Here is a 13,869-nt window from a genome sequence, read left to right as displayed (position 1 = left end):
GGGGAGGGGCAGGGGTTCTTATTCCTGATGCAGGTAGCCCCTACTGCTGTGTCATTCCCCTATTTCCTGGGGTTAAACCATATAGTCTAAGCTAATTCCAACTGGCTATTTTAAAGAGAGCAGGAGTACAATCCTGAGTGGTGGGGTGAGTAGTTTGGCGGGAAGGGTGGTTACAGAGCAGGTGACTCGGGATGATTTGGGTCAGAGCAAGTGACCAGGGGTGACTCAAGATGGAGCGGGTAACCAGGGTGACTCAGGTTAAAGCAGGTGACCAGGGGAACAGATCTGAACTACTGATTAGAACTGGCGGGAAAGTTGTTTGCTAAAACTAGAGGCAAGGGGGCCAAAGAGAACCAGGAAGTTAAACTTTAAAATGGAAAATCAAATAAGAGAGCTGAACATACTGACATACTGATTCTTTGAAGAGAAACTTGGAATTCACTATAACAACTCCTTGGTGAAATTCAGAATAAAGACTGGCAAGCTATTTTTCCCCTAATATTTTATTTCAGAGCTAAGCTAAGGAACTACAGAAAAATAATTGTAAAATTGATGTGTTAAAAAGCTTTGAAAGACAAAACTTTCTCAAATGGGTAATATGAAGGGAGATTATTAGGAAGAATATATGTTATGCTGTATGTGAATCTTGATCTTTCTGTGGAATGGTTTTATCCTGGCCTTTTGGAAAGGGTACAGGAAGTGACCCCACCCGATTGGTGGTCTGCTTGAATTACATTCATTAATGTAGGCTCCTTGCATTGAGTTGCGGATTGTGAACATTTGGAAACCAGTATATTTTTCCTGTCTGAATTGCCTTCTGTTTAGACAGGGCTTAATAAAACCAGCAGCTAAACCAAGGAAAATACTCCCATTTTTAGAATGGAGGAGCCATACGACTTAATGAATTAAAGCATGTAATGCAGGCCAAGTAATTCAAACCCACCCATGGCAGAAAGAGTTCCACAACCTGGTTCCAGCTCCTCTAAGTGACTTCTAAGTCCCCTTGTTCAACCCTATCTTTTGGGTCTCAGATTTGGCTTCCCTCATGTTTTTTTTTTTTTTTTTTTTTTTTTGAGACTGGTTCTGGATCTGTTGCCCAGGCTGAAGTGCAGCGGTATGATCGTGGCTCACTGCAACCTCTGCCTCCTGGACTCAAGCCATCCTCCCACCTCAGCCTCCTGAGTAGCTGGGACTACAGGTGTGCACCACCACATCCAGCTAATTTTTGTATTTTTGTAGAGATGGGGTTCTCACTTTGTTCCCCAGGCTGATTTTCAACTCCTGGACTCAAGTGATCTGCCTGCCTCGGCCTCCCAAAGTGCTGGGATTACAGGTGTCAGCCACCGTGCTGGCCAGCTTCCCCAAATGTAAGGGTTAGGTTTGTTACAGTGCCTGTGAGCTGCTGTCAGGCAAAGCCTGCTTTTCCCCTGCTTCTTTGAGGTGGATAAATGTTTTGTTCAGTAGTGGAGAGGGCACTAGCTATTGTAGTCCTCTCTGCAGGGCCATGTCCCTGGGGGCATTTGGAGACCAAGTAGACATGCCCAGGAGCAGCCAACTGCTGGGCCCCACAGCCTTTGTGTTTGTGCAGGAAAAGTTCTTCCTGGGAACACAGGAGACTGGAGGTCACCCCCTCCCCCTCCCAGGTCCCTCCACCCTGCACTTCCTGGACTTGTCAATGGAGGGAGGGTGTGTGACCCGGGCTTGTTGGGGATGTTGTTTGTAGGGCAGCCCCTTGCCTCTCTCTGCGCCTACCTCCCTTCCCATAGCTTTGTGATATAGGCCGTCCTGCCATCTCAGGTCTAGACAAGCAAAATCAAGTTGTATTTTTAAGTTTTTTAGATACGAGTATGGTAGAATAACCCTATGTACGTACTCTTTGAGGAAGAAAGGCTCGTATGTGAACATTTAGAAGATGGATTAGGGAGAAACCTAAACCTGCCCTCTTGACATATATATGAAGGAATCAGGTTAAAATAATAGTAGTGCCCTTAACTCACAGAAATAGCATTCAAAGGAGTGAAAACAATGGAAAGCATGCCTGTGGCCTAGGCTGTGGAAGGTGTGGAGTGTGAAACTGTCTAATCCAGTAACACCCACTAACTTTCCTAGACTAGAGTTGCCAGGCCCCACAACTGCCCCCAAAGTGTGTGTGGCCAGGGATCGGGTAGGTGGTAAAAGGATTAGAACTAGATCCTACTCTACCTTGAAGGGATTAATGACAGAGTCACAGAAGTTTCTGGGAGCTGGGACATGGCCTGCTCTCTGATCTAGATTTGGTTATAGGAGCCAGTCAGGGGCCCCCATTGTTTGATTCCTTGCCCTAGAGCATCCTGAGAAGGCAGATTAGACTTGGGGTTTCAGAAACATGAAAGTCAGTGATGGTACCCACTTCCATGTGTGTCCCAGGCCCTCAGACCTCTGGTGGGGCAGTCCCAGCTTGGGGAGGCGGAGGCTGGCCTGAAAACAGTGCTTCATGCTGCCTGAAACAGGGGTGCCTTTAAGGACTTCCCCTTGCTGGCCTTTAGCCTGGGCCAGAAGTGGGGTACTCTTAGCTCCCAGTGAGGCTGTGACCACCTCAGAAACCCGAGGTCCTGCTCCCAACATAGACCACACCAAGTACAGTTTGGGGAGGAGGTTGAGAAAGGCACTGAAGTTCTCAAATCTCCCATTTTTTGGAGGCCTTGTCATAAAGAGACCTTGAGACTGCTTTAAAAGATGAAAGAGTCCCATACAATTCCTATTCATGTCAGAAATTTATGAGGCTGAACTGGTGGTGTGTCTTGCACTACAGTTTCATTAGCTCATGGGGTCTGAATTTCCTTTCTATGTTTCATTTTTTCAAGAGTTACAATTGGGTGTTTAGTCTCTAGAGTCAGTGGGATGGATATGCTTTTTGCCAGACTTTTCACATTTAATATGTTAACTGTTTGTTTAGGTTGAGACGTTTCAATCCTTTTTGCCATTGTGCTATTTGATGCAGGATTTATTATTAATTTGTGTTATTTCTTGCTATTATGAAATTTGATGCAGGATTTGTTCATTGCTTTGCACTAGTCTCACTCCCAGCCCTGGTGCAAGATTCTGCAGGGAACAAACAAGTTCCTTTTGTCACTGGACTGCTTTCTGGCAGGTCTAGCAGTTGTCCTTATAATAACTGGACAAGGCGGGAGAACTGATTTTGCCCTGCATGGAAGAGGAGTAACTCAATTGACATTCTTTGTCATTTAGCAGTCGGTTAATGGCCACTTACTGGAAAATGTTACTAGGCTCTGTGGTGAGTGTTGTTAGAAACTGAATTACTCTGTATATTTCCCCAGGGCCCTTTTTCCCCTTGCCTGGAGTAGACACTCAGAACTGCAGGAAGTGGCACTGTGTTGCAATCATAGTTTCATTGTTCCTTTGTATTTCGTGTTTCAAAAATAATGATATTGCTTTTAATGGTACCAGAGACTTGCCAGGAGCCCAGGGGGTGGTACAGGGTCACTGGGTTATTTGTTGGGTAGCCCCAGCCTGAGGGTGCCCAGGAGTGGTCTGTGGAAGGTCTCCAGCAATGTCAGCCTCACACGTGATTAATTTGAGTCACTGTCAACATCTCTCCACCTCCTTGACTTTACCTATGAAATAATTTCCAACATCCAGTCACTTTCCTGGGTATTCTTAGTCACTCACTTTGCAGAACCTTTGATGGGCTACAGAAGTAAAGGAATGGGTTTCTAAGTCCAAACTGAGGTAGATTCCTGGCATTGCCATTTACTAGAGCTGTATGACCTTAGACAATTCACTTAACCTCTGAGCCTCAATATTCTTACCCGTTAACGAATGGGGATATGGGTTCCCAGGGATGAGGGACCAGTGAAATGATATGCCTGGAGACAGCTAATACAATGCCTGGAACATGCCAAGCACTTGTCAAAAGTTTCCTCCCCCTCTTCTTTGCCAACTTAAAATTAAAACTGCAGCAGTGGAACGCCCCCATTTGTTGGGTAGCAGTGTTGTGAGCTGAGGGGATGGAGGAGGAGAAGAGCTTATCTATTAGTTTTCTTTCCACCTGGAGAGATCTTCCCCCTTTCCTTCCACACAGCAATAGTGTAACCGAATGCCAGAGAAGTCCCTTCTTCTTGTGGTCCTCTGTGGACGGCTTGTTTCTTTTTTGGATGGTAGGAGGCATCCAAAGCCTCCTTTAGGGAAGGTTGGTCTTCTTCCAGGAGACTCCACACTGGGATGGCCACATCATTCCATTTCTGGGTCATGTTTTCAGCTCCTTGGGCCTGCGAGGGATCTCTGTCCCTTCTGGAGTAAATGAAATAATTGTCACTAGCCTCCCACTTAATGATTGTGGCTACTGCTCCTCTTTCTCGCACACGAGGGGAGGAAGTCTGCTGGGGCACTGGGCAGCCTCCCTACCCGATGGCACCAGAGCCTGGATTTTTGAGGTCTGGTGGATTCCTGAGACTTTCCTTCCTCACCCCAGTCTGGACGGCATCCCTGGGCCCAGCCTGCCGCGGCACTCGCGGGAAGTGGCCGGCTGGCTCTGCTGGCTCCACGCACAGCTGGCACACACTGACATGGCTGTGGTTTGCTTCTCTCTCCTTCCTTCCCCCTAGAGTATAAGAAGAAGTACGGAGAGGAACACGGCTCCTGCCAGGCTGGGATAGCGGGCTTCTTCACCGAGGTGGGTGTCTGCTGTCTGGGCATTTCTGTTCTCTTGTGGGTGTTCCTTTCCTTGCTTATGTGATTTTGGCAACCCTTAGAGGTGGGGCTTCTGGAGTCCCAGATACTTGAGCCTTAAGGGAGCACAAGGTCCTCACACCAGAGGAGGCTATTTCAGCCTGCCAGGAGGGCACCAGCTGGCCAGAGACCACTGGGCAGAGGAGGTGGGCTGGCTCACCTGGAGGCTACCCCCATTTGATGATTTCTGTAGGAGTCCACTTGACTCTGAGACCTGGGGAAGGAGTCGATTTGGGGATGTGTGAGTGAGATGACATTCAGTCAGGTTGTGCCCCATTATTGGCAGCTGTGCAGATACATGAAGCGTGTGAGCATCCCCTCCTAGCAGCCTTTTCTCCTTAGTGGAGAGACTTGTTTGTTTTTTGAGATGGAGTCTTGCTCTGTCACTCAAGCTGGAGTGCAGTGGTGTGATTTCGGCTCACTGCAACCTCCGCCTCCTGGGTTCAAGCAATTCTTCTGCCTTAGCCTCTCAGTTACTGGCACCCACCACCACACCTGCATTTTTAGTAGAGATGGGGTTTTGCCTTGTTGGCCAGGCTGGTCTCGAACTCCTGACCTCAGGTGATCTGCCAGCCTCGGCCTCCCAAAGTGCTGGGATTACAGGCTGAGCCACCACACTTGGCCTGAGAGACTTGGTTTTACACATAACTCTAACCATTCCCTTTCCCAGATTCTGAAGGACAGGACACCTGCATGCTTATGTGCGCGTGCGGTAGTAGCATGACTTTTGGCTGGTAGTACATTTTAGGGACTGTTTTCTTGTGTCATTCTTACTTACTGTAAGTTTGCCCTTCATATCAATTCCTCCTCTCTCAAACACTTTCATGACTGCCTTCTGGCACTGTCCATCCATGTGGTTGCTCAGGCCAAAAAAAAAGAGTACTTTTTACTTCTAATTCATCTGCAGTCCTGTTGTTTTAGCCTCCAAAACACATCCCAAATATGACAGCTTTTTATTACCATTACAATTGCCTCCATTATCACCATCACGCTTCTAGAAAGGCCACCACCATCACCTGGAGGTACACTGGCCCTGATTGGTCTTCTTACGTCTATTATGCTTTTTTAAAAATTGTGGTAAAATACACATAATATAAAAGTCACCACTTTAAAGTGTAGTTCAGTGGCATTAGTGCATTCACAGTGTTGTGCACCCATCACCATGGGCTAGGTTAGAACACTTTATCACCTAGCCTGCATCCATTCTGACCTGTGCAGTGTGCTATCTGCATACTAGCCCCAGGGGCCTTCAAATGAAACCCATCCTTCTGACTCTGAGGCTTCCCAGTCCGTGGAGGATTACAATCTAAAGCTCCTCATCCTGGCCCCTGGACTTGGCTCCCTGAGGCAACCTCTCTCTTTCCCTCACTCCAGGACAGCAGAGAGCTGGGGAAGGGCATGGGACATGGGGGGTGGTGGGAGGATGAAGGCTGCTCTCTGGCTTCCAAAGTGAGGGCCCCTTCTGAGTCAGGAGCAAGACTGCCTACCTTCATTTCAGAAACAGCTGTTTAAATCCAAAGAGAAGATAGACAGTTGGCAATATAGTGTCTGATCCAGAAAGCAAGAAAGAAAAGACAGAAAGTCAGAAGTTTTATTTTCACTCTCAAACCAATAAATAGAAGATGCTACCCTCCAATCCCCATTCCACACCCTCAGTGATTCTTACCTCACTGGAGAATCATTTTTATGACAGTCGACAGAGTTCTATGCCCTGGGAATGGCACCACCAATCATCCTAACCATTGAGGCCGAATTTAAAGATTCTTCTCTCACCTCACTCTCCTACTTCTAAGCCACCTTGCAAGTCCCATCACCTCCTATGCCCTCAGAACCTCTAACAATGATGTCCATTGCTCTCCATATCCTCTGCCACCCTACAAATCTAAGCTATAGTTGTCTTGCTCCCAACCCACTGTGGAACCTGTCTGCCGTCCTGCTTCCACCCTTGCCTCTGGACAGACTGGTCCCCATGTAGCAGCCAGAACCACCTTTTACAAACAAGAAAAATATCATAGTGCTCCCTTGCTCAGGACTTTCTGGTGTCTTCTCATCCTACTTAGAATGAAATACACATGCCTTCCCTTGGCCTCCCAGCCTTCATACCTTTCCAGGCTCGTCTCCTACCTCACCCACTACATGATATTTTCAGCTGTTGCTAGGACATGCCGGACTCCCACTGGTGGCATTGCACTGGAGATCCATTCACGTGGCTCCTTGTACACAAGTGTTTCTTTAGAAGAGACACTAATGGAGGAACTGCTGGGTCCAAAGGCACTCAGATTTGAATTTTGATACATATTGGCAAATTGCACTTGAGACATGTTTACCAGTTGACACTCCCCTGCATTGCATCTGTCTCTATCTTCTCTCACTCAGACTTTAAATTTTTGTTATGAAAAAACGTCTCGTTTTAATGTCACGTTCCCTGATTATTAATGTCGTTTAATATCCTTTTAAAATATTGACCATTTGTATTTGTTTTCCTGGAAGTTGCCTGTTTATGTTCTCAGTACATTATTCTGTTTTGTTGTTGTTGTTTTCCTGGTTTTTAGGAACTTGTTACGTATTTTCAACACTAATTTCTTACCTGATACACGTGTTGCACATTTTTTCATCAGCCTTTTATCTTTTAAGTTTGCCTATGGTGTCTTTATCATCCTGGCAATAAATGTGCACATTTGGCCAAATCTATCAGTTGTTTTTTTTTTTTTTTTTCCTTAGATTCTAAACTTATCTCTTAGGAAGGTTGTTCCTTATGTGTACCGCAAGTTGGCATGAGCAGCTGGGCAGGAGAGTGCCTGGGATCTACAACACAAGTCTGGGCTGAACAAACTCCCATATTTTATACTTATATTTTCAATATACTTATATTTTTAATAGCACTTTCATAGGTTGTTTTTAAAAAAGATTTCGATCTTTAATCTTTCTGGAATTTGTGTTGTATACATTGTGTGATAGAAACTTAACTACATTATTTTTCTAAATATATAGTTGGTTTTTCTGGTACTGGTTTGTTAAACAGCTTTTCCTCTCCCCATTGAAATGCCATCCTGCCATGTGGCAACTTCACTCTCTTCTTCCATCTCAGTAAACATTTAGATTGTGTGACAACTATGGCTGTTGTTCCTCCAACAGGCCTGTCTAGTATCGTATAACTTGAGCCAATAGGCAGTGGGGAACCACTGTAAGTTCACAAGCAGGTGACACACTGGCAGATGGCAGTGTTGAAAGAAAGGCTATTTGGGCTGGGTTTGCCTAGAACTTTGGGAGTGGAAGGGCCTGAAGGGAGGCCTGGTAGGAGGCCGTGATGTGGTCCAGCCGTGAAGCAACAGGACAGTCTAGGGGGAGGCTTAAGGAATAAAAATGATTGGGGGAGGCAGAGAATATGAAGGAGGTGTCAAGGGGCTGGGTGGCCAGGGAGCTGTGGGGTAGAGGAAGGAGGGTTTGAGCCAGGCTTCTGGAGAATGGTGGTGCCTCTGGTGAAAAGGGGTTGCCTGAGGAAGAACCCATTGGGAGATATAAACTGCCGAGTCTGCTTTCAGACACATGGAGTGTGCGATGTTTTTAGAGGACATTTGGACTTAGGGACTGGAGTCCTGCCTGGGGCAGAAACTTAGATTTGGCCCTTGCTCATGACTCTCTTAGGGGATGAGTGTGCTTAGTGTGGGGCATGGGGGAGATACCTCCCTTTAGATGGGAGAAGAAGCTAGATTGATGGGAGACATCAGAACTCAGCGGAGATGTTGACAGAGAGCCGAGAGAGAAAGTGTTCCCAGGAGGGAAGTGTCATTATGTTTGCCGCAGCAGCTGGCAAGTCAGGCATTGGGCTGGGTGGAGGCAGGGAGTGGTAGGAGGAGCCGGCGGGGCAGGAGTGTGGAGGGGAAGTCCAGGTAGCTGTGCAAGCTCAGGGTGACCAGAAGAACAGAAGACCTGATGAAATCCAGGCTCTGGGATTTAGAACCTGAGGGAAACATGGGGTGTCAGCATGTGCTGGCTGTGCTCATGGACAGCAAAGTGGGGACATGGTGGGTGTACAGAGTGGCCGGGGAGGGTGGGCAGTGGTGAGTGGGAAGGCAGCCCCTCTAGGCGCCACTCTGTCCTCTGACCCCGGGCCTGCTGTCTCCTGGCCACTTTGGACTTTGGCCTCCGCTTCAGTTCCCAGGCTTTGGCCTCCTTAAAGAGGAGGTCTTTGAACTCACTGCCTGCCTTGTTTCTGGAAGTTCAGCTGTTTGTGGCTGAGCAGGAAATGTGGTTGAAGGGTCCAGGCCAGCGCGGCTCCCCTCCTCTGCCCTCTTGCTGACCTCGCCACTTGGGCTTGCCTTTTCTGTGAGCTGTTGTCCCCTCACAGGGCAGACAGCTGCTTCCCAAGCTGGACATGGATCTGTGGCCTTCTGGACATAGCTATGTTGCCCCAAAATATTTTGGCCTAAGGTGCCTGCTTGACCTACAGGTCAGTGACCCTGAGCTTAACAAAGCCCTCTGAGCTATGGATACCACCTGAATTTTAGCCTGTCATTGAGGATTAGAGAGAATTTCCTGGGAAGTTTATTTATTTTTGTAGATGAGGCTAACAGAGGTAGTAGATACTGATTAGCAGCAAGAGAGGATTTGGACCAGCTGGGCTGGCGTTCACGCCTGCTGTAGAAGCCTGGAGACACTTGGGTGGGAGTTTGTTCAGCAAGGACTTCTGTTGTAGATTCCGGGCACTCTCCTGCCCAGCTGCTCATGCCAACTTGCAGTACACAGAGGAAATATATGGCTTTTCCCAGGCCCACCTACATGCCCCGGTCCCTCTAGGGGTTCTGCTAATAAATGCATCTTGGGAAAAAGCTGCATTGCTTATTGATGGGATTCCACAAATGTGATTTAGGTAGTGGTGGCCTTTGCTTAGGGAAGCTTTCATTTGTGTGTGTGAGATTGACATTGGCTGTTCCTGGGTGGTGGGGAGCTAAGTATTGGTCACTTTTTCCTAGCACTTGTGAACAGCACCAGAAAGGTCACAAGCATCATCTGTAGTGAACAGAAAAACAACTATGAGGGATTTCCAGGAAGGCACTGTCCCTCCCTTCAGCCTCAGCCCTGAGGGTCGCAGGCTTGGCCCTGTTTTATGTAGTATGGACTGAAGGGAGGGGGGTATGAGCACTGGGGGCGGGGTGGCGTGGAGCGGTAAAAACAAGAGCTCTTGGTTTTAAAGGTTTTTGAAGACAGGAATTACTTTATCTTACCCTGTTTGTAATGTTTGAGAGGGGGTGCAGTGGTATGGTAGGCATACATTTTTCAACTTTTATCCTGGGTTAGTCTAAATCATCGGAAAGCAACATATCCCATCCCTGCCCCCAATGTCCTGAAGAGCCTTTGCAGGCCTGTGCTGACGCTCAAAGCTTTGGCCTGTGCACAGCTGCAGGTGGAGAAAGCTCTGCACTGAAGATACATCTGGGGCTGAGGAGGTTGCTCATTAGGTTCTTCAGTGCCCTTTGTATTATATTTGGACACTGATTACAAATTCCTTTCCAAGCTCAAGGCCAGGAGAGAAAGTCTCTCTCCTCTGATGAACTTATTTGTGTTTCTTGTACTCCTAGAACTAGCCTGGTCTCTTATGCAGGACAGATGAGTGTAAAAAGAATGAGTGGATGGATGCTCTGCTGTGTTTCCCAGTGGAGAGTCCTTACTGCAGAAAGCCATCTATTTTTATAAAACAGCGAGATACCCCTGGGAACATCTGGCTTGTCATCAACAGCTTCCTTCAAGGGGGGTAGGATCTCAAAACCTTAAAATGAAGTGCTCATCAACAGTCATTTCTTGTCTACACCCTCCTGAATTGTCAAAAAGCAAACTATTCCGGTGAGAATCTAGCGGCGTTTCTTCCATCTGTGTTCCTGCCCTATCCTTTGTTAAGCCTCTTCCCCAAATTAACCATAAAACGTATTGTTTAAAGCATTGCCCTCTTGCCTGCAGGCTCTATCCTCCTCTCTCCATTTTTTTTCTTTAGGTACTTCTGGCTTTTACAGACACTTGCTCCCTGAGAATTCAGTGGTGACTTTATGAATTGTCCTCAGAAATTCTAAATCTCCGTGGCAGGATCTAGCCTCCAAGGACTTGTCAGAAGCCAGCAGCTTCTGCCAGTGCATGGGATCATCTCTGCAGAGGGAGATCAACCTGAAAAGATCTGTTTCTGAAATATATGTGGGTGACCAAGGGGCAGGGTGCAGGGGAATTCTGAAGGCTCGGGGGAAGGTCAGGTGGGTTTCAGCAGTGAGAGACTTGACCTGCACAGCATCTGTTATCCCCATGAGCCTTCATGACCAGTATCTTTGGAGTTTTGTCTATAGCTGAAAGGTTTCCTCTAGAAATTTTGTTGATTTTAACCTGTTTGCATAGAATTTTTTTTCTGAAGTACTTTGCACATTACCATGCTGTCTTACCCCAAGAATGGTCTACAAAGGGACTTTATTTATCTTTATATCTAGTGTGAACTCTGAGACATAATAGTAGGTGCTCAATAAATATTGTTGAGTGAAAAATTACTGATTTCATTACAAAAATAATTCTGATTATTTCTTATTGCAGTGTCGAAACTTTAGAAAATAAAGGTAATTCAAAAGTAGAGATTCCCTGTTGGGGAAAGGAAGGACTGAAAGCCAGGGACCTCTGATGGATACAAGCACAGCCTGCCTCCTAGCTCCAGCACAGCCTCTGCACAATGGGAGCTTCGTCTTAATGCTTGTAAAATGTCATCTCATTAGCATGTTTTGTGTTTTTATGTGATGACGTCCTTGTTAGTGTTTAATCACTGTTCTGGAATTTTAAAAAATCAAGATTATTAATTAAAAATTAATACATACAATAAAATACACTATTTTAAATGCAGAGTTCGATGAGTTTTGACAAATGTATATACCATGTCATCTCTGTCTGAATGAAGATGAGAACATTTCCATCACTTCGGAAAGTTCCTCTTGCCCCTTTGCAGACAGTGCTCTTCCTCTTTACTCCAGGTACCCACCGATCTGACTTCCATCACGGTGGATTTGTTTTGCTGATTCTAGAACCTCCTATGAATGGAGTCATTTTTTTCTCATCAACATTTGGTCTAGGATTCACCCACATTTCAACTGAGTTTTGAATACTGCGAAAGGCTTACACAAGCAGAGGAAGTGTGAGGGCATTGCACAGATGGAGATAAAAAGAGCAGAGGGAGTTCTGAAGACCAGAATTAGAGTGTCCTAGGCATGCAGTCTCAGGGGGCAGTGGCAGGAGAAGAGCCTAATGTGGTTGAAATAGTGGACAGTGTTGAATTTTACCTGAGCCCTGCACTCTTGGAAAACAGTCTGGTCTAGAATTTTGAAAAATACAAAGGAAATAAACTTTGGGAATGAGAGAGCAGGGATGTTGATTGGTTTCCATTATCGTATCACCCAGGGGAAAACCCCAGCAGATATCTGTGCTGACTTCCTTGGGTAACCAAATCATTTCTGGGAACTTAGGGTTATCATCAGCATTGGTAATGGTTCTGGGGCACAAACATGCTCTCAGCCTGTTGACCATTTCCCCCTGATCTAAATGCTGAAGACAGCTGTGCCTCTTATGTTCTTGAGTCTTTTTTTTTTTTTTTTGGCAGAGTCTTGCTGTGTCACCCAGGCTGGAATGCAGTGGCATGGTCTTGGCTCACTGAGACCTCCGCGTCCCGGGTTCAAGTGATTTTCCTGCCTCAGCCTCCTGAGTAGCTGGGATTGTAGGCATGTGCCACTACACCTGGCTAATTTTTGTATTTTTAGTAGAGACAGGGTTTCACCATGTTGGCCAGGCTGGTTTCAAACTCCTGACCTCAAGTGATCCACCCGCCTTGGCCTCCCAAAGTGCTGGGATTACAGGCATGAGCCACTGCGCCTGGACTTGAGTCTGTTTTTAACAGTGATACTGTCTCTTGCTGCCTGTGGTCTCCTCTTCCAGTTTGTGTCCTTCCTTAGTTGACCTCTCTGTTCTCTTAGTTTTGTTCTTCCAAGTTTGCAGTGGACTGTAATGATCGGAAACCCATGTTCTGGAATGTCCCTGAGAGGGTCTTGAGTGTGGTCTGGAGGGGATTCCCTGGAGTACTAGTGCACAGTTTCCTCTTGCTACGCATCAGGTGGGGGGAGTTGAATGGTGAGCCTGGAGTCCAGGCAGGGTGTGGTATTGCTTACTGCTTTTCATGAGTGGTGTTCCCCAGAATCTGTGGTTGAGGTCAATGTCAGCTGTTTGTCATTTCCTTGTTAGAGCCTGATATAAAGTTGAAGAAATGTGTGTGGTCTCATCGTGGACAGAATAGGGGCCTGGCCTGTTGTGAATTCTGTCACCTTGCTCAGTCTCTTCACATCTTTAGTTCTGATAATGCCATCTGTATAATAGATTCCATAATGCTGGTGAATCTGGTGGAATGTGTTTTTGTTGCTTAGCTGGGGGAAAAAAAAGTTCTTGGTGTGAGGAATTTCTCCTTTGTTGTGACTGTGGTTCTCATTGCACTCCCCTCCTGCCCTCCTCACTTCCTTCTCTGCTTACCGTTGGATTTCTTTTTGGTAGGAGCTGGTGGTGATGGGTGCCCCAGGGTCATTTTATTGGGCTGGAACCATCAAAGTGCTGAACCTTACGGACAACACCTATTTAAAACTGAACGACGAAGTGATCATGAACAGGCGGTACACCTACCTGGGTGAGTACTCAGGGAGAGAACAGGTAAGAAAGGGGAAATGGGAGTGATTCCCACCAGATTCACAAATTATTGCTTTATTGTTGGAAAGAGGAGTTAGTTGGCTTTGACACCTGTTGTTCTAATGACTTACGTCTTTAGCCAGGGCATCTTCACATCTAGCTCCACACACAGAAGGTAGAGAGGAAAACCAAGGAGGGAACTGAATTAAAACTGTATGCTTTAATTAAAAAGCTGACAGTTGAACCTCCAGGGAAATAAACATTTTATTTTCTCATTTTATCAATTGTTGAAGTTCAGATGGTCAGGTAGAAATTAGTGTGATGGAGTCTTGATTTTCCATGGGCATCCCTTTGGATGGAGTCCTTGCTTTCTGATCACAAAACTGGTTGCAAATAGAAAGATAAGAACTAGAAATTATCAGGACAGATGGCAACCTAATGCTGAAGGTTAATTAA

At 46.3% G+C, this 13,869-nt stretch overlaps 1 protein-coding gene across 1 annotated transcript in view; it reads left to right on the top strand.

Annotated features, from left to right (window-relative positions):
- ITGA9 (integrin subunit alpha 9) overlaps nucleotides 1-13,869 on the top strand; it is a 378,558-nt gene that overhangs the window by 38,025 nt on the left and 326,664 nt on the right. The window contains exons 5-6 of the mRNA XM_032162085.2: nucleotides 4,605-4,672; nucleotides 13,285-13,414. Of these exons, the coding sequence (XP_032017976.1) occupies nucleotides 4,605-4,672; nucleotides 13,285-13,414 (198 nt within the window). The remainder of the gene's footprint in view (nucleotides 1-4,604; nucleotides 4,673-13,284; nucleotides 13,415-13,869) is intronic.

Source organism: Hylobates moloch, unplaced genomic scaffold (genome assembly GCF_009828535.3).
Source record: "Hylobates moloch isolate HMO894 unplaced genomic scaffold, HMol_V3 SCAFFOLD_8, whole genome shotgun sequence".
In the NCBI taxonomy this organism is placed as follows: Eukaryota; Metazoa; Chordata; class Mammalia; order Primates; family Hylobatidae; genus Hylobates; species Hylobates moloch.
This window is presented reverse-complemented; position numbering and strand designations above follow the sequence as displayed.